This window comes from Acanthochromis polyacanthus, chromosome 19 (assembly GCF_021347895.1).
Source record: "Acanthochromis polyacanthus isolate Apoly-LR-REF ecotype Palm Island chromosome 19, KAUST_Apoly_ChrSc, whole genome shotgun sequence".
In the NCBI taxonomy this organism is placed as follows: domain Eukaryota; kingdom Metazoa; phylum Chordata; class Actinopteri; family Pomacentridae; genus Acanthochromis; species Acanthochromis polyacanthus.
The window spans coordinates 22314643-22332093 of NC_067131.1; the positions used below are offsets into that span (position 1 = coordinate 22314643).

Here is a 17451-nt window from a genome sequence, read left to right on the forward strand (position 1 = left end):
CATGTACAGAAGTGCTCCTAAAATGAATGGTAATATGGTGAAAACTGTAAACCAAATGAATGACTGAGACAAGCACTTTTGTCGGTGAAAGACAAAATGTGAACAGCATAAAAATTCTGTAGTTTATGAAAATTACTTTTTACTGTTTTTCAAACTCCGTATACACGGGTAAAACCAAAGCATATACTTTGTGAAAATGATAACATTACGTTATTTGGGGGTTTTAAAGGGCCAACACCAGTTTGATTTCGCAATTTTAGCTCAGGCACTTCATTAAAAAGTTCCTCTCGCATTAATGAAGCCCCTAAAAACCCACCTCTGTGTGTTAAAGTTACATATTTACAAATTATTGTTTTTTCCCATGAATACATTCCCATCATGTCTCATCTTACATATAGCTACACTTTTGCCTTGTCAACAGGTCTATGGAAATATAAATGAGTCTCCACGGCTTGCCTGCAACTGGAGCACATCATCATCTTCGACTACGGTATATTGCTTTCTGCAGTGCTAGCAATGTGGTAGAAATAGATAACATGAGACTTCAGCTTGACTATATTCACAAATAGCTCATAAAGGCTCACAATTTCTCCTCTGACATGGGAAACCCCACAGATTGACAAGATTGGTTCCTTTGTATGAAAGTCTAAATCAGTATTTTAGAGACTGTTATCAGTACACTGTCATGTCACTGGCTGCTTATATTGCTCATAATGCATCTTTTAGCATATAAAAACACCATGTGGACATGTTAACATGGTAAAGAAACTGGATTTCCATTAAAGGGGGTCTTTAACCCTTAAAAAGCCGGGACCGAGTATTCTCGGCTCAACACGTGGGACTTGTTTATGATTGCTAATCAACATAAAATATGCACACACCCGTATGTTTAAGTCGACCAATCGTAAGATATAAACATTGGTCCCAAATTTGCTTATTTCAAACAATAAAGATGTATGAGCCGTTATAACGAAGCTTTTATAGGGGCCGCGTACCGTAATAACACACCCATGCCGGCCGAAATTCACAATGGCGAATGTCTACGACAATGCGACCTCGCAAGACTTGATCGATATTTTTATGGATTAGGTGGTTTTTAGTATATGTACGTCTCCAGAAACATGGTCTTGTAAGGGTTAATAAGTACAGGCCTTTGCTACAATAATAACTTTGTCAGTGATTTGTGTTTTTTGGTTGGTTACTCCCTGTATATCTACAAGTTGAAGAATAATTTGGTGTAGAATTTGTGACAGTGCCTATTCATGACTCTCTTTGGGCAGAGAAAGACTTGTGGACACAATTACGCACAAACAGGTTTTGATATATTTAAAGCAGCACTCATCAATATAGCATCAAATGACGAACAGGGTAAGTGCTGTGTATAATGACAAACCCACGCAAAAGTGTGAGCCATTTAACATCTCTTAGCTCATTGTTTTCACTCCTACTCTGTTCACAAAACTTGTTTTCAATAGCTTTGATAAAGCAAGCTTATGCTCCTTGCAAAGCACCAAACAGCAGACAGGCCAACGAAATAAGCTTCCTTGAACAACCAATTTAGATGTAAAGAAGCTCATTATTACTACAATCAAATGAATGCTCTATATTCTGCACTTCTCACCTAATGCAATGTGTTACACAGATTTTTTAGCTATTCCACAGACTATGTTAACATGTCAGCTACAGGACAGTTACTCAATGCATAACACAAGATTATTTTCCAACAATTGTTTACCAGTTTGTTTCCTTTTTAAATAACCATATCTCAAGTTACATGCAAAATGTTGATTGCCTTTAAACACCTTGGAACAGTTAATAAAATTATGTCATGAATGTAAAAGCTACTCATGGGCTCACTGATATTATTTAAGCCAATGGAAGGTGTACAGTCCCTGACAAAAGTCTTGTCGCATAAGGATATAGTAACCTTAAATGGCATATAACTTTATTTCTAATCAATCAGTTCTCACAAAAAATGGTTAATTTTAATGTCAAGGGCTTTCACATTAATAACTGGGTGCAAATTGAACCCGTCATAAAGTGTCCTGATGTTCACGTCTTGGTAAAGCCCATGACATCTGTTTTTGCAAGGACAAAAGTCTTGTCATGTCTTTAAATGATTTAACCAGTCACAGATTAGAAGTTCACCTGTGACAAATACGGTAACTGACACATTCCCAGGTGTGTAAAAAAGAAACCCAAGACACAAGACCTTCATATGAAGCCCAACCTGACCCCGACAGCATGCCAAAGATCCAAACACAGACCAAAGTGCTGATCAGCAAGACCCTGAAGACCAAGTCTGCTGCTGAGGTGGCGGACAGCTTTAATGTATTTAAATGTCAAGTAGAGAGGATAAGAAAAAGATCTGAAGAAACTGGTGACATTTATGACAAGCCCAGGTCAGGCAGACACCTGTTAGAGAAGAGCATTTGTTGCTTCGACAGTCCAGGGCCAGCCCTTTTTCAACTGCAACAGAGTTACACGTGAACTGGTCACCAGAAATCCCTGTATCTACAAGAACAGTTTGTCAAATTCTCTTACACGGTGCTCTCCATAGTCAAATTAGTGCATAGAAACCAGCATTAAACAGAAAACAACAAAAAATCATGTTGCATTTGTCAAGGTACCCAGCTTGCAGGAAGGATGGACAATGAAAAGTGGCAGAAGGTTGATTTTTTCTGATGAATCATCCATTGAACTGCATCCCAATCAACGCAAATCCTGCAGAAGCCGGACTGACCCAAGATTCACCAAGAAAACAGTCACGTTTGGTGAAAGAAAAATCATGGATTGGGGTTACATCCGGTATGGGGTGTACGAGAGCTCTGCAGAGTGGATGGAAACATCAACAGCCCGAAGTATCAAGAAATTCTTGCTGCCCATTACATCCCAAACTATAAGAGAGGGCAAATTCTGCAGCAGAATGGCATTCCTTCTCATACTTCAGCCTCCACATCAAAGTTCCGGAAAGCAAAGAAGGTCCAGGAGCTCCAGGATTGGCCAGCTCAGTCACCAGACATGAACATTTTTGAGCATGTCGGGGGTAAAATGAAGGAGAAGGCTTGGAAGATGAAACCGAAGAATCTTGATGAACTCTGGGAGCCCTGAAAGATTGTTTTCTTTGCCATTTAAGATGACTTTATCAATAAGTTATTTGAGTCATTGATGAGACGTATGGATGCAGTCCTAACCTTGCCAGCAAGTTGATTTCTCGCGATATTTGTGAGTTCACAAATCTCTCAAGAAAGCATCTTGCACCGCTCCCGCTTTCACTGTTCGGACAGAGCCAAGTTGGCATGGGCCAATCACGCAGCAGTATTCGTATGTGGGGCGGGATATCCGGGTGTGAAGACGACAGCACTCTAGACGACACCAAGCACCAGTAGATCAAAACAAACATGGCAACGGAGGACAACGATCGTGTAGATGCTGCTATTAAGTCAGTTTTAGCCAAATCTCCTATCGCTTCTTTGAAGGAAGAACAACGAGAGGCGCTTTGCGCATTTCTGGATGGTAAAGATGTTTGTGCTTTTTTACCAACGGGTTTTGGTAAGAGTTTAATCTACCAATTGGCTCCGCTCGTTGTGAAGATTGGCTAAAAACAAACCTGTCAGAGGCGGGACATACTGTTGCATTGTCCAATCCGTGCCTCTTTCCTCCGAACGGATTTACATGGAGCAGTCCCAGGTTGATATTGTGAAGTACTATCAAGTACTACACAATTATTAATCTGCCTATTGCCAGGTTAATGCAGTCCTCCAAGCTCTGGAAGTCATACACAATATTAATTCTTTTTTGCAAGACGCCATGACTTAATATTCTGATGTTTTTATAGCATATTTGTGTATTCAGAATAAAGTATATGTATAATTTCAACATTATTTTTGTATGCGACAAGACTTTTGTCCAAGCAAAACCTGACCTTTCTGTCCTAATTAAATGATAAACTCAAAGAATGATACAAAACTTTATTTTGGCATAATAAATATAATCGAGAAGGCTTTGTCATTCATATGAGCCATTTCTGATTCCAATTGATCAACTACAAGTCCAGTTGTTATTTGTTGTTCCTATAACTTACGAGAAGCGACAAGACTTTTGTCAGGGACTGTACTTGTGGATGTATTTTAAGCCCTACTATCAAATTATTTGTCTGTTTGCCTGACATCATGGGACCATCAAAAGAAATCAGTCAGGATATAGAATATATAAACTATCTAAAAGGTCATTCAGTAAAGATAAGTCACTGCTCCAAAAATAAAATTTAAAAAAAAGCAAGACTGCAGTTTACATGGTGCACATGGGAACAAAGATCTTCCTTTCTGGAGACATGTTCTGTGATCTGATTGATGAACTGTATGGCCATACTGACCATTGTTATGTTTGGAGGAAAAACAGTGAAGCTTGCACGTCAAGGACCACCATGAAGCGTGGTGGTGGCAGCATCATGAGGAAATGAAAATATTTAAATATACTAAAGCAGCATCTCAAAGTAGGCTCAGTTGGAAATTTTTCAGACAGAAAAATTATGGGTAGAACTGGGGAAAAAAACATTTAAAAGAAGAGAGACCTATAAACCTGATTCAGTTGTACAAGTTCTGTCTGGAAGAATTAGTCCGAATTACAGAAATATATTGTGAGAAACCTTTGAAAGGCTACCGAAATTAAACAATTTATTGCTACTGAATATTAACAATGTGTATGTAAATTTTTGAAGCAAGGAGAAAGAGATGAGAGAAATAAAAGCTGAAATAAATAACTCTTTGTTAGCATTCAAAATATCCAATTCTTAGAACAAAGTTGCTACCTTAACTGATGTACGACAGAAATTGTGTATGAGAATTAAATGAGTTTAAATGTATTTGTCTTTTGTATACAAGTTTGTCCTATCATTTCTTCTCTGAATTTTTAATAAGAAAGGACAGTTGTGCAACTCTCCTGCAACAACTTTCATGGCCTCATAAAGCTTAACACGTAATTTTACTAATTGAATATTATTTTAACAGTTACCACCCTCTTACTTCTGTACAACTTTGAATTTGCCACTGATTTTCTGCTTACAGACACTTGATAAATAATGGCCATGAACTACTTTCCCTGCAGGAAATCAAAAACTGTAATTGCAACACTCAGACAGAGAGGGGCTTCGGGGATGCATTTTCATTTTCAGCATAATACCTCTTTAGACACGATAAGTCCGTATTCTGCTTCTGGGGAATACTCATGTCAAACTTCTATGAACTAATGTGGCATCTGTAGGTGTCAGATTTTGTCTTTGTCTGAAAAAAACTCAGGCTGCAGCCGAGAAACATCCAAAAACTCATCACATCGCAGCACGATGATTCAGCTCAAAACAAATGTAACTCACCCCAGCTGCAAAGCCTAAGCTTCCATCCAAGATACGCTTCTAAAAAGGGCAGACAAGAAGAGAGGTTGGGTGTAAGTCAGTCCAGTCAATATCCTGAAACTTTGACAGTCTAAAAGCTAACCCTTCAAAGAAAAAGAAAAACTTTATTGTTGAAATAACGGGCAAAATTGCAACAGGTCCTCAGAATTACAGTTGACAAGATAAAAATGCATAGTTTTGTAGCAAACAATGTGATGTGTTGTTACACAATCTTGAGCAGTCATGGCTAGTACTCAGCCAGTGGTGACAGCAGCTAACTGACTAATTTGCTGTAGCATAAAAAATATTCACATTTAAAGGAATAGTTTGAATGCTTAATGAGAAGATGGATATCGCTATTATATCTGTCTGTTAAAGCTGGACTGATCAACCTTTACATATAAATGAGCATAAATGAGCATTTGTTACATTCAAGCAGAGTTTAAATCTGGTTTCTGTGCTAACGATCCCGCACTAGGACACTGGCAGCAATGCACTTTAATATAACAAGCAATCACTGTTTAGCCAGAGCTGAAGAGGGAAGCAAGCACAGCTGGAGAGATGGACATGCAGTATTATATAGCAACTCAGAGTATGGCAAAGCATGTGGTTGAAAAGCTACGAAGCATGCACGAAATGTTTCTCATGCTCCAGATGAAAGGAAACTCTGTGCTCCTACGAACTGTTATGATCGAAGGTGAGGCATATGTCAAGTATGGCAGGTCAACAGCATTTATCTAATTATTCTTGGCACCAGAAGGGCAAAAGAAAAACTCCACACGACAGGTCTAAATATGATACTATAGCTAGGAGACATTGGCATAGCTTAGCATTAAGATTGGAGGCTTTGGGCAATGGCTAACTTAGCATTAAGATTGGAGGCTTTGGGCAATGGCTAACTTGGCTGTTTCACTGATTTATTGGATTTTTCTGGAAAAACTGTTATTTTTTGCAAAGAGCACTGTTGACAGTGTAAAAGAAAAGTGGCTGAACATGTAATTTATTAAGTCAGAAAAGTGGATTTAGTGTTAAGTTACTCTCTAATTCACCAAAAAAACAAATTTGGAAAAACTGAGTGAACCAGAACTCCTGTGGCACATCTCCTCCCAAAAAAACACAGCTTCATGTTTTTAGGCTTTGGTTTTTGTTAGAATTAAAAGAAAACAAGGTATAACATGCTAATTAGAGAGATTTGGAGGTTCTGGCAGGGCTTTGTTATGTTTGGGCAGAGCCTGATAAGCTGTTTCTTCTGCTTTCAGTCTTAATGTTGAGCCAGGTTTAACTGCCTGCTTCTCCAAACTACACATTTAGCATACGCCCCCTGTCAAACGTTTTAGGACACTTTCTCATTCAAATTAAGTAGTATGGAGTTAGAACAGTCTCATAATTCACAAATGCACACAGAAGAATTCACAAATGTAAACTGCAATCCACAAATGCACACAGAAGAATTCACACATGTGAACTGGGGTTCACAAATGTAAACTGCAATCCACAAATAAATTAAGAAAGTTCACAAATGTATTTCTGCATTCACAAACTGCTTTTGTGTGTGAATCTTTTTTGAGACTGCTCTGCCGTCAGCTCGATCCACAAATGCATTTTTTTCAACACGGAAGTTTCTGTAGCCAATCAGATGTCTCCCTCCTTTCAGCCAATCACAAAAACTCACCCCACGTGGGGGTGGGTGTACTGTTCAGCCAATCATATGAACGCGTCCGCACAGCGTTATACTTGACCGTGTCATTGGGCTGAAGAGTGAAGCTGCCCGTCGGAGAGACCATGGCGTCTGATGGGGACAATAGACTCTTTATTTGTTTACAAACATTGTGACGTTTTTTGTGGCCGGGGCTTATGCTGGAGGCAAAAGCTGAGCGAGAAGTCAAGCGGGACTGGGAGTATATAGTTTGCGCTGGGAGTTTGCAGCGCAAACTCGAGCATTTTTAACCCGTTAAACTTCAGTGTACCGCCGGCGGTACACTTCCTAATTTGCATAGGAATTTAAAGAATGTCCGAAGACTGCAAACGCGAATATATAAACATTATACGCCGATGGAAAGCTTAGATTCTCATGAATCCGCCGGTATAAACCACTTTCAGATGTGATTACCGCAGCGGGTAATATAAACACACTTGTCCGACAAACAATGAATATCCATCCATCCTTTCTCTGTACACGGCTTCAACGTACACAGCGCGACTCACATTTCCGGGTTCATTATTACACACACAAAAAAAGATTCCACAAAAAACGGCCATAATCCAACCTTGGACATCCAGATGACACAAGCCAGTAAACTATTTTGTCCAAAACATGTCTTGAAGTCGGTATATAATCCACGAATCGGTCGTTTTCAAGGAAATACACCTCGCGATGCGCGTCCAATATGCCCTGTATTTCTCGTCATATTTTTTTTATTTACAAATAGAATATTAGCGATTTTTTGTACTGAAAATGGCTGGAATTGACTGCAGCTGATCGTCTCTGGAGAGACAACAGGTCTGATTTGTGGCACTGGCAGCGAGCAGTGACACTTTTTGTGGCACCGCTGCGGTGCCACGGTTAATGCCACTGTTTGGGCGAGATGCCACTGCCACAGCGACATTTCCAGTGGCCTCTGGAGATGCCAGCAGAGATACCACGGTTAATGCCACTGTTTAGGGAACATGCCACGGTTAATACCAATACTTTTACCGCTGTTTAGGCGAGATGCCACGGTTAATGTCAGTATCAATGTCACATTGAGCCTAGTCTCAATGTGATAGAGACTAGGCTCTATCAACTTTTCTAAAATGTCGTCCTGCTGTTTTTGGATGCCAGAATAGGAGGAATTACATTGCCGAACGCAAATTAAAGTTTTATAGGAGTCCACCGAACACTCGTGCTCAGAGGGAACGAAGACAGTTGTGGTTAAATGCACTGAGGCAAAAAGACTGCACAGAGACGATCAGCTGCAGTCAATTCCAGCCATTTTCAGTACAAAAAAAATCGCTAATATTCTATTTGTAAATAAAAAATATTAAATTCAATTCAATTCAGTTCAGCTTTATTCCAGACACTGGGCCCAAATACACACACCATAAGGACACAACAAGACACACACACAAAAAAAATACAATCAAAAACAATAACCCGTTAAATATGACGAGAAATACAGGGAATATTGGACGCGCATCGCGAGGTGTGTACGTTGAAGCCGTGTATAGAGAACGGATGGATGAATATTTGTTGTTTGTCGGACAAATGTGTTTATATTATCCGCTGCGGTAATCACATCTGAAAGTGGTTTATACCGGCGGATTCATGAGAATCTAAGCTTTCCATCGGCGTATAATGTTTATATATTCGCGTTTGCAGTCTTCGGACATTCTTTAAATTCCTATGCAAATTAGGAAGTGTACCGCCGGCGGTACACTGAAGTTTAACGGGTTAAAAATGCTCGAGTTTGCGCTGCAAACTCCCAGCGCAAACTATATACTCCCAGTCCCGCTTGACTTCTCGCTCAGCTTTTGCCTCCAGCATAAGCCCCGGCCACAAAAAACGTCACAATGTTTGTAAACAAATAAAGGGTCTATTGTCCCCATCAGACGCCATGGTCTCTCCGACGGGCAGCTTCACTCTTCAGCCCAATGACACGGTCAAGTATAACGCTGTGCGGACACGTTCATATGATTGGCTGAACAGTACACCCACCCCCACGTGGGGTGAGTTTTTGTGATTGGCTGAAAGGAGGGAGACATCTGATTGGCTACAGAAACTTCCGTGTTGAAAAAAATGCATTTGTGGATCGAGCTGACGGCAGAGCAGTCTCAAAAAAGATTCACACACAAAAGCAGTTTGTGAATGCAGAAATACATTTGTGAACTTTCTTAATTTATTTGTGGATTGCAGTTTACATTTGTGAACCCCAGTTCACATGTGTGAATTCTTCTGTGTGCATTTGTGGATTGCAGTTTACATTTGTGAATTCTTCTGTGTGCATTTGTGAATTATGAGACTGTTCTAACTCCATAAAGTAGAACCTGTCCTACAACTTTTGACAGGGGGTGTATTTCATCATATGGATGTGATCAGGGCAGGACTCTGATCATACATGTAAAGTTTCAGGCAGATTGGAGCATGTTCAGGGCATTTACACAGCATTTGAAATTTCAGAGGTCGCCATGGACACGCCCTTTGACTTTGGAAAAAGATTTTAATAACTTTGGATCATTAAGGCCTCCTGTATGTACTAGCCGAATTTGAGGTGAATTGGAGTTTCCCCCTAGGAGGAGTTCGCTCTAGAAAAAAATGAAAAATGGGCAAAATCTGACATTCAACGCAAAATAGCTCACTTCCTGTTGGGTTTGGAATGTGGCTGTAACTGACTTTTTTGTTCAGCCTGATGTGCTGCATATGTGTACCAAATTGGTAGATACACCCCGTCAAAAATTGTAGGACAGGTTCTACTTTATTTGAATGAGAAAGTGTCCTAAAACTTTTGACAGGGGGTGTACATAGGAGTGGCATTGATGCTCTCATCAAATATTTCTCAACTATTTCTTTCAAACACCGTCTGAAGAGATTATTTGAGCTCAGAGTAAAAGTCGGTACCTGTCGGCTGGAAAAGACAAACACCAGGGCAGCTCCAGCAGCGGTCAGACCCCATGTGAACAGAGTCCCCAGCAGGGCTTGGGTCACAGGGCTGTAGCCTTCCAGCATGGTACCAGATCTGAACAAATAACAGATGTCCACTCACAGTTATTTCATGGCAAATTTACATTATATCAGAAGTTGTGACAGACAACAACGTCTTGTTCTTATCTTTATGGAAAGGCAAATATAAAAACATGGTTGGATTAAAACCTACCCTGCTTTTAAGTACACCTACAAGGCTAAATCAAATATTGTCCTCATCTAGGAGCTGGTGTATTTGATAAATTTGACATGCAAAAGCAACATAACTGCAACACCTTCACAGAGCCGATGCCCAAGTGTCAACAAGAACGACAAGTGAACAAACAGGAAATCAGAAAACAGGGCACATAGGCTGACTCCTCTTGAATCAACATGTGTGCCTTTATGCCCTCACATTAGTAGTCTGACACATACCTGCTGTGTTTGTTTCAGCACACAATGAAGCAAATGAGCGTCAAATCCTGTTTGCTTTGGATTTGAATATCCTGGACTTTTTCTTTGGCATCTCTATAACCAAACCTATTGGGATTGGCCTATGACTTATTAGTCATCCAATATCACATGCAAAAATATGTTAATACTTTGGGTGTGTAGCAAAATGTATACATGTAGGCTGCAGATTCATCCTGTTGCCATTCATGCTACAGATACAGAAATTCTAACTAAATAAGCACTGGTGCACCATTCATTTAATGATCCCTGTTTTGAAATTGTGCTTACTTAGGGTTTATTGCTAGTTTTGTTTTAGATATACTTCAGATTGATCAATGCTAGAACGAGCAATAAAACATAGTATAACAGTAACACAATACAGTGGAGGAAAAAAGTTTTCCATTTGTGAAATACTGCATTAAGAATCACTCTTAGGTCTTCAAGTGCAATTTCTTTTAGTACAGTCACATCCAAAATATTAAACAAATTCTTAAAAAAAAACAACAAATTGATTGGTTCCATAAAAATGCATACAAAATTTTCAGAATAGGGTAATTTAAGTACCAGTGATCCACTAATTAAGGTCGTGCTTCTTATTAAAAGACACAATTTTTGGTGAAAGTTCTTCAGAGACAAAAACGGCTAAAACAAGGAACCTAATGCTGGAAATAGGAAGGGTACAGCTGCTGCCAGATAGCCAGGAAGTGCAGATGCAGTCCTTCAGCAGTTGGATACATTGCAAAATTATGAATGAACCAACAGCTCCGGGTGTCCAAGATCTGGGTGTCCAAGGGTTTCTTCAGCAAGAAATGGTCACATCCTGAGCTGCATGTGCTGCGAAAACCATTGAACAAAATGGTGTCCAGTGTTCCACCCACACTGTACATGGCCGACTTTTATATCATGGCTTAAGGTCCTACAAGGCTGTCAAAAAGCCCCTGATCAATGAGAGATAGTGGTTAAACCGACATCGTTGTGGTCAGGTGAGTCAAGTTTCTAGCTTTATCTTCCACCTGTTGATGTGAGGGTATGCAGAAGGCCAGGCGAAGCATTACTTCTAGCATGTAAAATACCTAGTGTCAAGCATTGTAGAGGCAGTATCATGGTTTCCGGATGCATGAGTGCTGCTATTGTTGGTCATCTCACTGTACGTGATGGCACATTGAACTCTACTGAATATTGTGCCATTCTCAAAACCCACATGCTTCCTTCTGCACGTGCACTGTTCCATCAAGGTCAAAACTGGATGTTTCAACAAGATAATTCTCCTTGCCACACATTCAGGGACAGTAGAACTTGGCTGCAGGAGCACAGCATCCAGGTCTTAGAGTGGTCAGCTTAATCCCAGGACATGATCCCCATTAAAAATCTGTGGTGGATTATCCAAAGGTCTGTTTCAAAGCGTAAACCAAAGTATTTAGAAGAATTAGAAGCAGTAATTCAAGAAGAATGGGGCAAGATTACCCCTCAACAGTGTGAAAGACTCGTTAGGAACATGCCAGCCAGGATTACAGCTCTACTGCATGCTAATGGCAGGAAACAAAATGTCAATTTAATGATATAATGGTGTGATATTACTGTCATTATTACTACTGTTACTGCTGCTGCTGATATTGCTATTATTATTGTTATTACTACCACCACTATTGCTATTATTATCTCTATTGCTATTATTATTATTACTGGTGTTAGCACTATTATTATTATTGCCACATTATACTAGTATTACTAGTATTATTGTAGTTACTAGACTATATACTATTGTAGTTACTATATTACACACTATTATTATTCTCCCCTCTCTTTCTGCTGGGTACCATTACCCATGTCATAACCTCTATTGGTATTGTTATTATCACATCGTTACAATTTATACAATCTCATTTATCATTTATTATTACTGTTGTTGTTTTCTTTTTTATTACTATTATTTATTTTTTTATTCTCTTCTGTTTCAACATCCTATGTTTTCACAGCAACACTAGTATAATTACATTTATCTCTCACACACACACGCACGATAATACAGTCATACCTCATACATAACTGCCCCAAAACTCCAGTAATCAGCTATCTGAAGCTGTTGGTAATTCTGCCTTTTGCTTTCTTGTATCTTGCCCCTGTATGTCTGTGTACTGTATGAATGTATGAATGTTTTTAAATAATAAAGGAAGAGAAAAAAGAGTAAGGAAGAGAGACAAAAAAAAAATAATTAAAGAACAAGTGGGGAGAACTGAGGACATTGTAGAGGCCAGTAACTGCAAATCAGAATTATCCAATTGAGCAAAGATCCTTTAAATTACTTAAGAATTTAATTTTATGCATAGAAGCAGAATTATTGATTCTACTGTAAATGTTATATGCTCTCCTTTTGAATGAGCTTTAACTAACAAACTCTACTCAGATGCAATAAACACTGTAAATATTTACCAATGTAAACTATAAGAACTGCTTTCATGTAACCACTCATTTACGTTTTCATGAGCATGATAAATCACATAAATCACATGATAATTAAGAAAAACATGCAATGGGAATATTTACTAAGCAGCAACAGTGAAAGCTGCTTCCATAATGCACTGTCGATTGACAACTAATATGACTTACAAATATAGATATTCATCTCATGTGGTAACAGTCTGGGATGTGAAGTAATAAGTTGCTTGTGTGTAGCCACATGTTGCATTAGCGTTGGAAGACAGCTGATTTTGACACGAACAGGTCAGATGAATTTATTTTTCATTAATTACTGTAAAAGTTCGGTGTCTAAAATGCTGTAATGTGACTTCAATAAGGCTCGATTGCGAGTAAAAGTGTTCTTCGTGCAGCTCGACTTAGAAAGATGAACATGTACACCCTGCACACAGTGTAATGTTAGCAGCATACACTCAGCTGAAGTTAATGACAGTCACCCGGCTAACTTAAATTTTCGGCTCGTATTATAAAATAAAAATGTCATATTTCACTCAAACGCTATTTCTGAGAATATGAAACAACACGCGATTATTCGGCGCAGTCACATGTTATCTTCAATTAATGGAAGGAACAATTTACTGACATTAGTTTAAGGTTTACTCACTTGATTCCTGTGGCACTTCAACTCGCTTCAACTTCTCTGTATTTACTTCCTACTTCCTGATACACGTAATTATGACGGAAAAAGCCCCGCCTCCGCCGTCAGCCTATTGGCCATTCAAATGATGAAGTGGGGGGGGGGGGGGGGGAGCTCTCATTCGGAGCAGTGCGAGTATTAAAAACCAGTACTATTACATTTTTGCTTTTATAGAATAAAATAAAATAGAAAAGAACAGAAAGGAATTATTCATTATTATAGACTATAAAACAGCAAAATCAACTTAAAAAAATACTAAAACCAGTTATTTTATTTCTGGAGCATTGTTCAAGTGCAAAAATATTTTCAACATATTTAACTTCCAGCCATTTTCTTCAGTTAAGTTTTTGAGTCTTGCAAGGACTCAATAAGACGTTGCAAAAGATAAGGTAGTCCACTAAGAGCTACAAGCACTTTTATATATTTATGCCACACTTTTTTTTGCAGGTCTGTGAGGAGAGAGTTGGATTCATGTGTGTGTCAACAGTATAATGTGCTAAGGTAGTATGCTAAAGCAATAAATGTCACATACCTGTATTTGATATGTACACAGTAAGATAAGATAAGATAAGATAAGATAAGATAAGATAAGATAAGATAAGAAAAAAATTAATGCTGGCCTTGATACTGTGGTGGTGAACTAATCACATTTGATAATGAAACACTGAACTTGAAATTTAAATGTAATGCATAATAATGAAATATCACACATCAATTTGAAATGTTGCACAACACTGACATAGTAACTCCATCTGATACCACACCACTAGGAGACAATTTATTGTCCATTAACGTGACACCTTCACTTGTTAATTTACAAATAAGGAGCGTAGATATGCCTAGAATGATCTGTTTATAAAGTATGTTTCAAGATTACAATACCCAACAGAACTGTAAATGAAAAAATAAAATTTGCCACATAATATAATAATGGAATTTTAAAAAGGTAAAGTTAACTCACAGCTGTGGCTGCGGTGAAGCAGATGTTTACCTTATTTGTACTGAGACTCTCAGCACTGTAAACCTCAGGTTGCCACATAATTGATCGATACATATCTATACTTTCCTGCACTCTAAATACGTCAAGAAGTGGCCTCCCTGTCAGATGCAGTCTGATGGTTAATCACCCAAGTCGAGGGTAGTCAACCTTTTTGAAGAATGCCTCAAAATCTATAGCATCTCAGATTTACAATCTATGTCTAATTTGAAATAACATCTGGTCACCATGAGAAGGAGGTCTTATCTTAACAGTATCAAGTGAACCAAGCCTGGTTTGGTGATGAGAAAAAGCTTAGAAATAACTTCTCTCCTCTGCTTACTCACAAATTCACAATGAATGATACAATAATCACTCAAGAAAATCAGTATAATAAAACTAACCTCAACAGAGAAATTAAAAAAAAAAAGCCATCCCTGAGTGTTTTCATGACCTCTTTCTGCCTTTCTACTCAGGAACTAGGCCCTTCTGTCAATGTGACATTTGACACTTCCCATTAATCAGCCTTAATGTGACAAACATGACATGCTGCAACTTTTTGTATTTGATGAGCAGGTCTTTCCATGGTATAAAATGTATTCTGCATTTTTGTCTCTTCTTAGTAAGCCTCCACATGGTGTATCTGACATTCTGTGTGTCAAATGAGGAACTTCCCCACTTCACTCTCCTTGTATTTTATTAGGAGAAATGCTAAAATGTTGACACAGTCTGTAGAATATGCAGAAGCTGTCGATGTTTTCCATGATGTGAGCAACCAGTTAATGATGAACAACATAAGGTACAATAAGGATTTGAAATTATTGTCTAAAATAAGACATAATGAAAATATAAAACTGATTATATGGGTAAATCATGAAATACTGAGCATAATATAGGTAAGGTAAAATCAAGGATTACATGAGTTTAGATGACACTAAGATGAGTATGTGAGCTTTTGATTGTGAGCATGCAAGACTTTAATAATGGGAAATGACTGTATGTCAGCACAAGGATACAAGATCATCTTAATACCTTCAAAAATACATCCATCCATCCTCTGTTATGATGGAGGGTGGAGAACCCAAGCACAGACAGACAGACAGACAGGCTAAGTGGGGATAATGAATAAAGGGTTTTTATTAAGGAAAATAACCACAACACAAACACAATAACCGAGACCAGGGGCCTGTTTCACGAAACAGGTTTATTGAAAACTCTGAGTTTTCCCTGAAATGAGGGAAACTCAGAGTTTTCCGTTTCACAAAGCGAGGTAACTCAACCCTGAGACAGAGGGGTAACTCTAGCCTGTTTCACAAAGAGGGGTAACTTAAACTCTCGGTCAGTTACCATAGTAACAGACTCTATGACTCTAACCTGCTCGCCAGCAGGTTTATCTCGCAAAACCTCAAGTTTCTCTCTGTCTCCGCCCTCTTTCAGCGACACACGCTGTTTCATTTCCTCATTCATTCAGTCAGTAAGCGGGCGAGTTTGGCGTAGAACAGCTTTTATTAACGGTTTAGTGAATAAAGGATCAGCATTACTGCACAGATAATTAAATATTCATCGTTAGATTGTTATCAGACCGAGCATAAATGTTCTCGCATTTCCGGACAATTACCTTTTTGAGCGGTACCGTTTCGTAATCGTTTCAAGTCCATAATCTACATAAACAACCTAATCCGTCCTTACATTTACATTACCAACCAGTCATGCTCTCACATCCAGCAGATATTGTGTGTTGAGCTGATGTTCTTTGCAAATGAAAGTTTTTATTCTAGTAATAATGTCGGAGATGCAGAGTACTTCAGTAAGACAAACGTATGGAGGATGGTCAGGAAAGTGTTGCTGGCCCTGAAACGACTTTTACCATCTTTGTGGTTTTCCTGGACATAAACCTGTCAGAGCATCAAGGACGAGTTCCACAGGATTGCAGGTGAATGATGTAGAGGTCTGTTAAATTCATTTTAAATCATATTCTGTTAATGACATTGTACTACAACCTCAGACTGGGATTAATTATTTTAATTTCTTTTAGGATTTCCCACTGTGATTGGCTGCATAGATGCACACACATCCCCATCACAGCTCCCTCACATCATGAACAGGAAGTCCATTCACAGCATAAATGTGCAGGTAGGCTACAGGTAGACTGACTACTGTTTCTAAATGTTAAAGACTGCATCATAGCTCAACATCTGTCATTCTTTGCACTGCCCAGATCACATGTGATGTTGCATACATCATTTCGAATGTGGAGGCCAAGTGGCCTGGGTCTGTTCATGACTCCAGGATTTATGGAGAGTCTAACCTGAGCAACAGACTGCAATGTGGTCATCAGCCTAAAGATTTTCACATTATAATTTACTTGTCTCCCTCCTTTAAAATACTCTAATGTATCCACTATACATTACAGGAGAGTTTGATGGCCTTCTGCTGGGTGACAGCCGGGGTTACCATAACAACCTGATGACCTCATACCCTGAACCAGGCCCCCAACAGAACTTCAACCGGGCTCACTGCAGGACCAGAGCACAGGTGGAGATGACCATAGACCTGCTGAAAGCCCGTTTCCAGTGCCTACATCACCTCAGGGTGACCCCTGAGAGGGCCTGTAATATTACTGTGGCATGTGTTGTTCTTCATAATATTACCACTATTAGAGGAGAGCAACACCCTGCCCTACAAACTGAAGACCCAGATGATGACCCCATCCACCTGCAGCTATCCAGGACGGCAGAGCAGTCAGAGACACCATATGCAATAATCACTTTAGAGTTTAAGTCACCATCATCACCACCACAGCAAATAAAGACATGATACACATTTCATTTGGTCTTCTTTATTTCCTACAAATAAAAGAGATA

General features: G+C 39.0%; 1 protein-coding gene across 4 annotated transcripts in view; it reads right to left on the bottom strand.

The window, feature by feature from the left end:
- LOC110964578 (zinc transporter ZIP11) overlaps positions 1–13638 on the bottom strand; it is a 298477-nt gene extending 284839 nt beyond the window's left edge. For all 4 annotated transcript variants that reach the window (XM_051939240.1, XM_051939239.1, XM_051939238.1 and 1 more), the window contains exons 1-3: positions 13579–13638; positions 9984–10101; positions 5372–5410 (exon numbers count right to left, since the gene is read on the bottom strand). In XM_051939240.1, coding sequence (XP_051795200.1) covers positions 5372–5410; positions 9984–10091 — 147 coding nt within the window. In that variant the 5' untranslated portion in view covers positions 10092–10101; positions 13579–13638. The remainder of the gene's footprint in view (positions 1–5371; positions 5411–9983; positions 10102–13578) is intronic.
- Positions 13639–17451: the final 3813 nt, after the last annotated feature.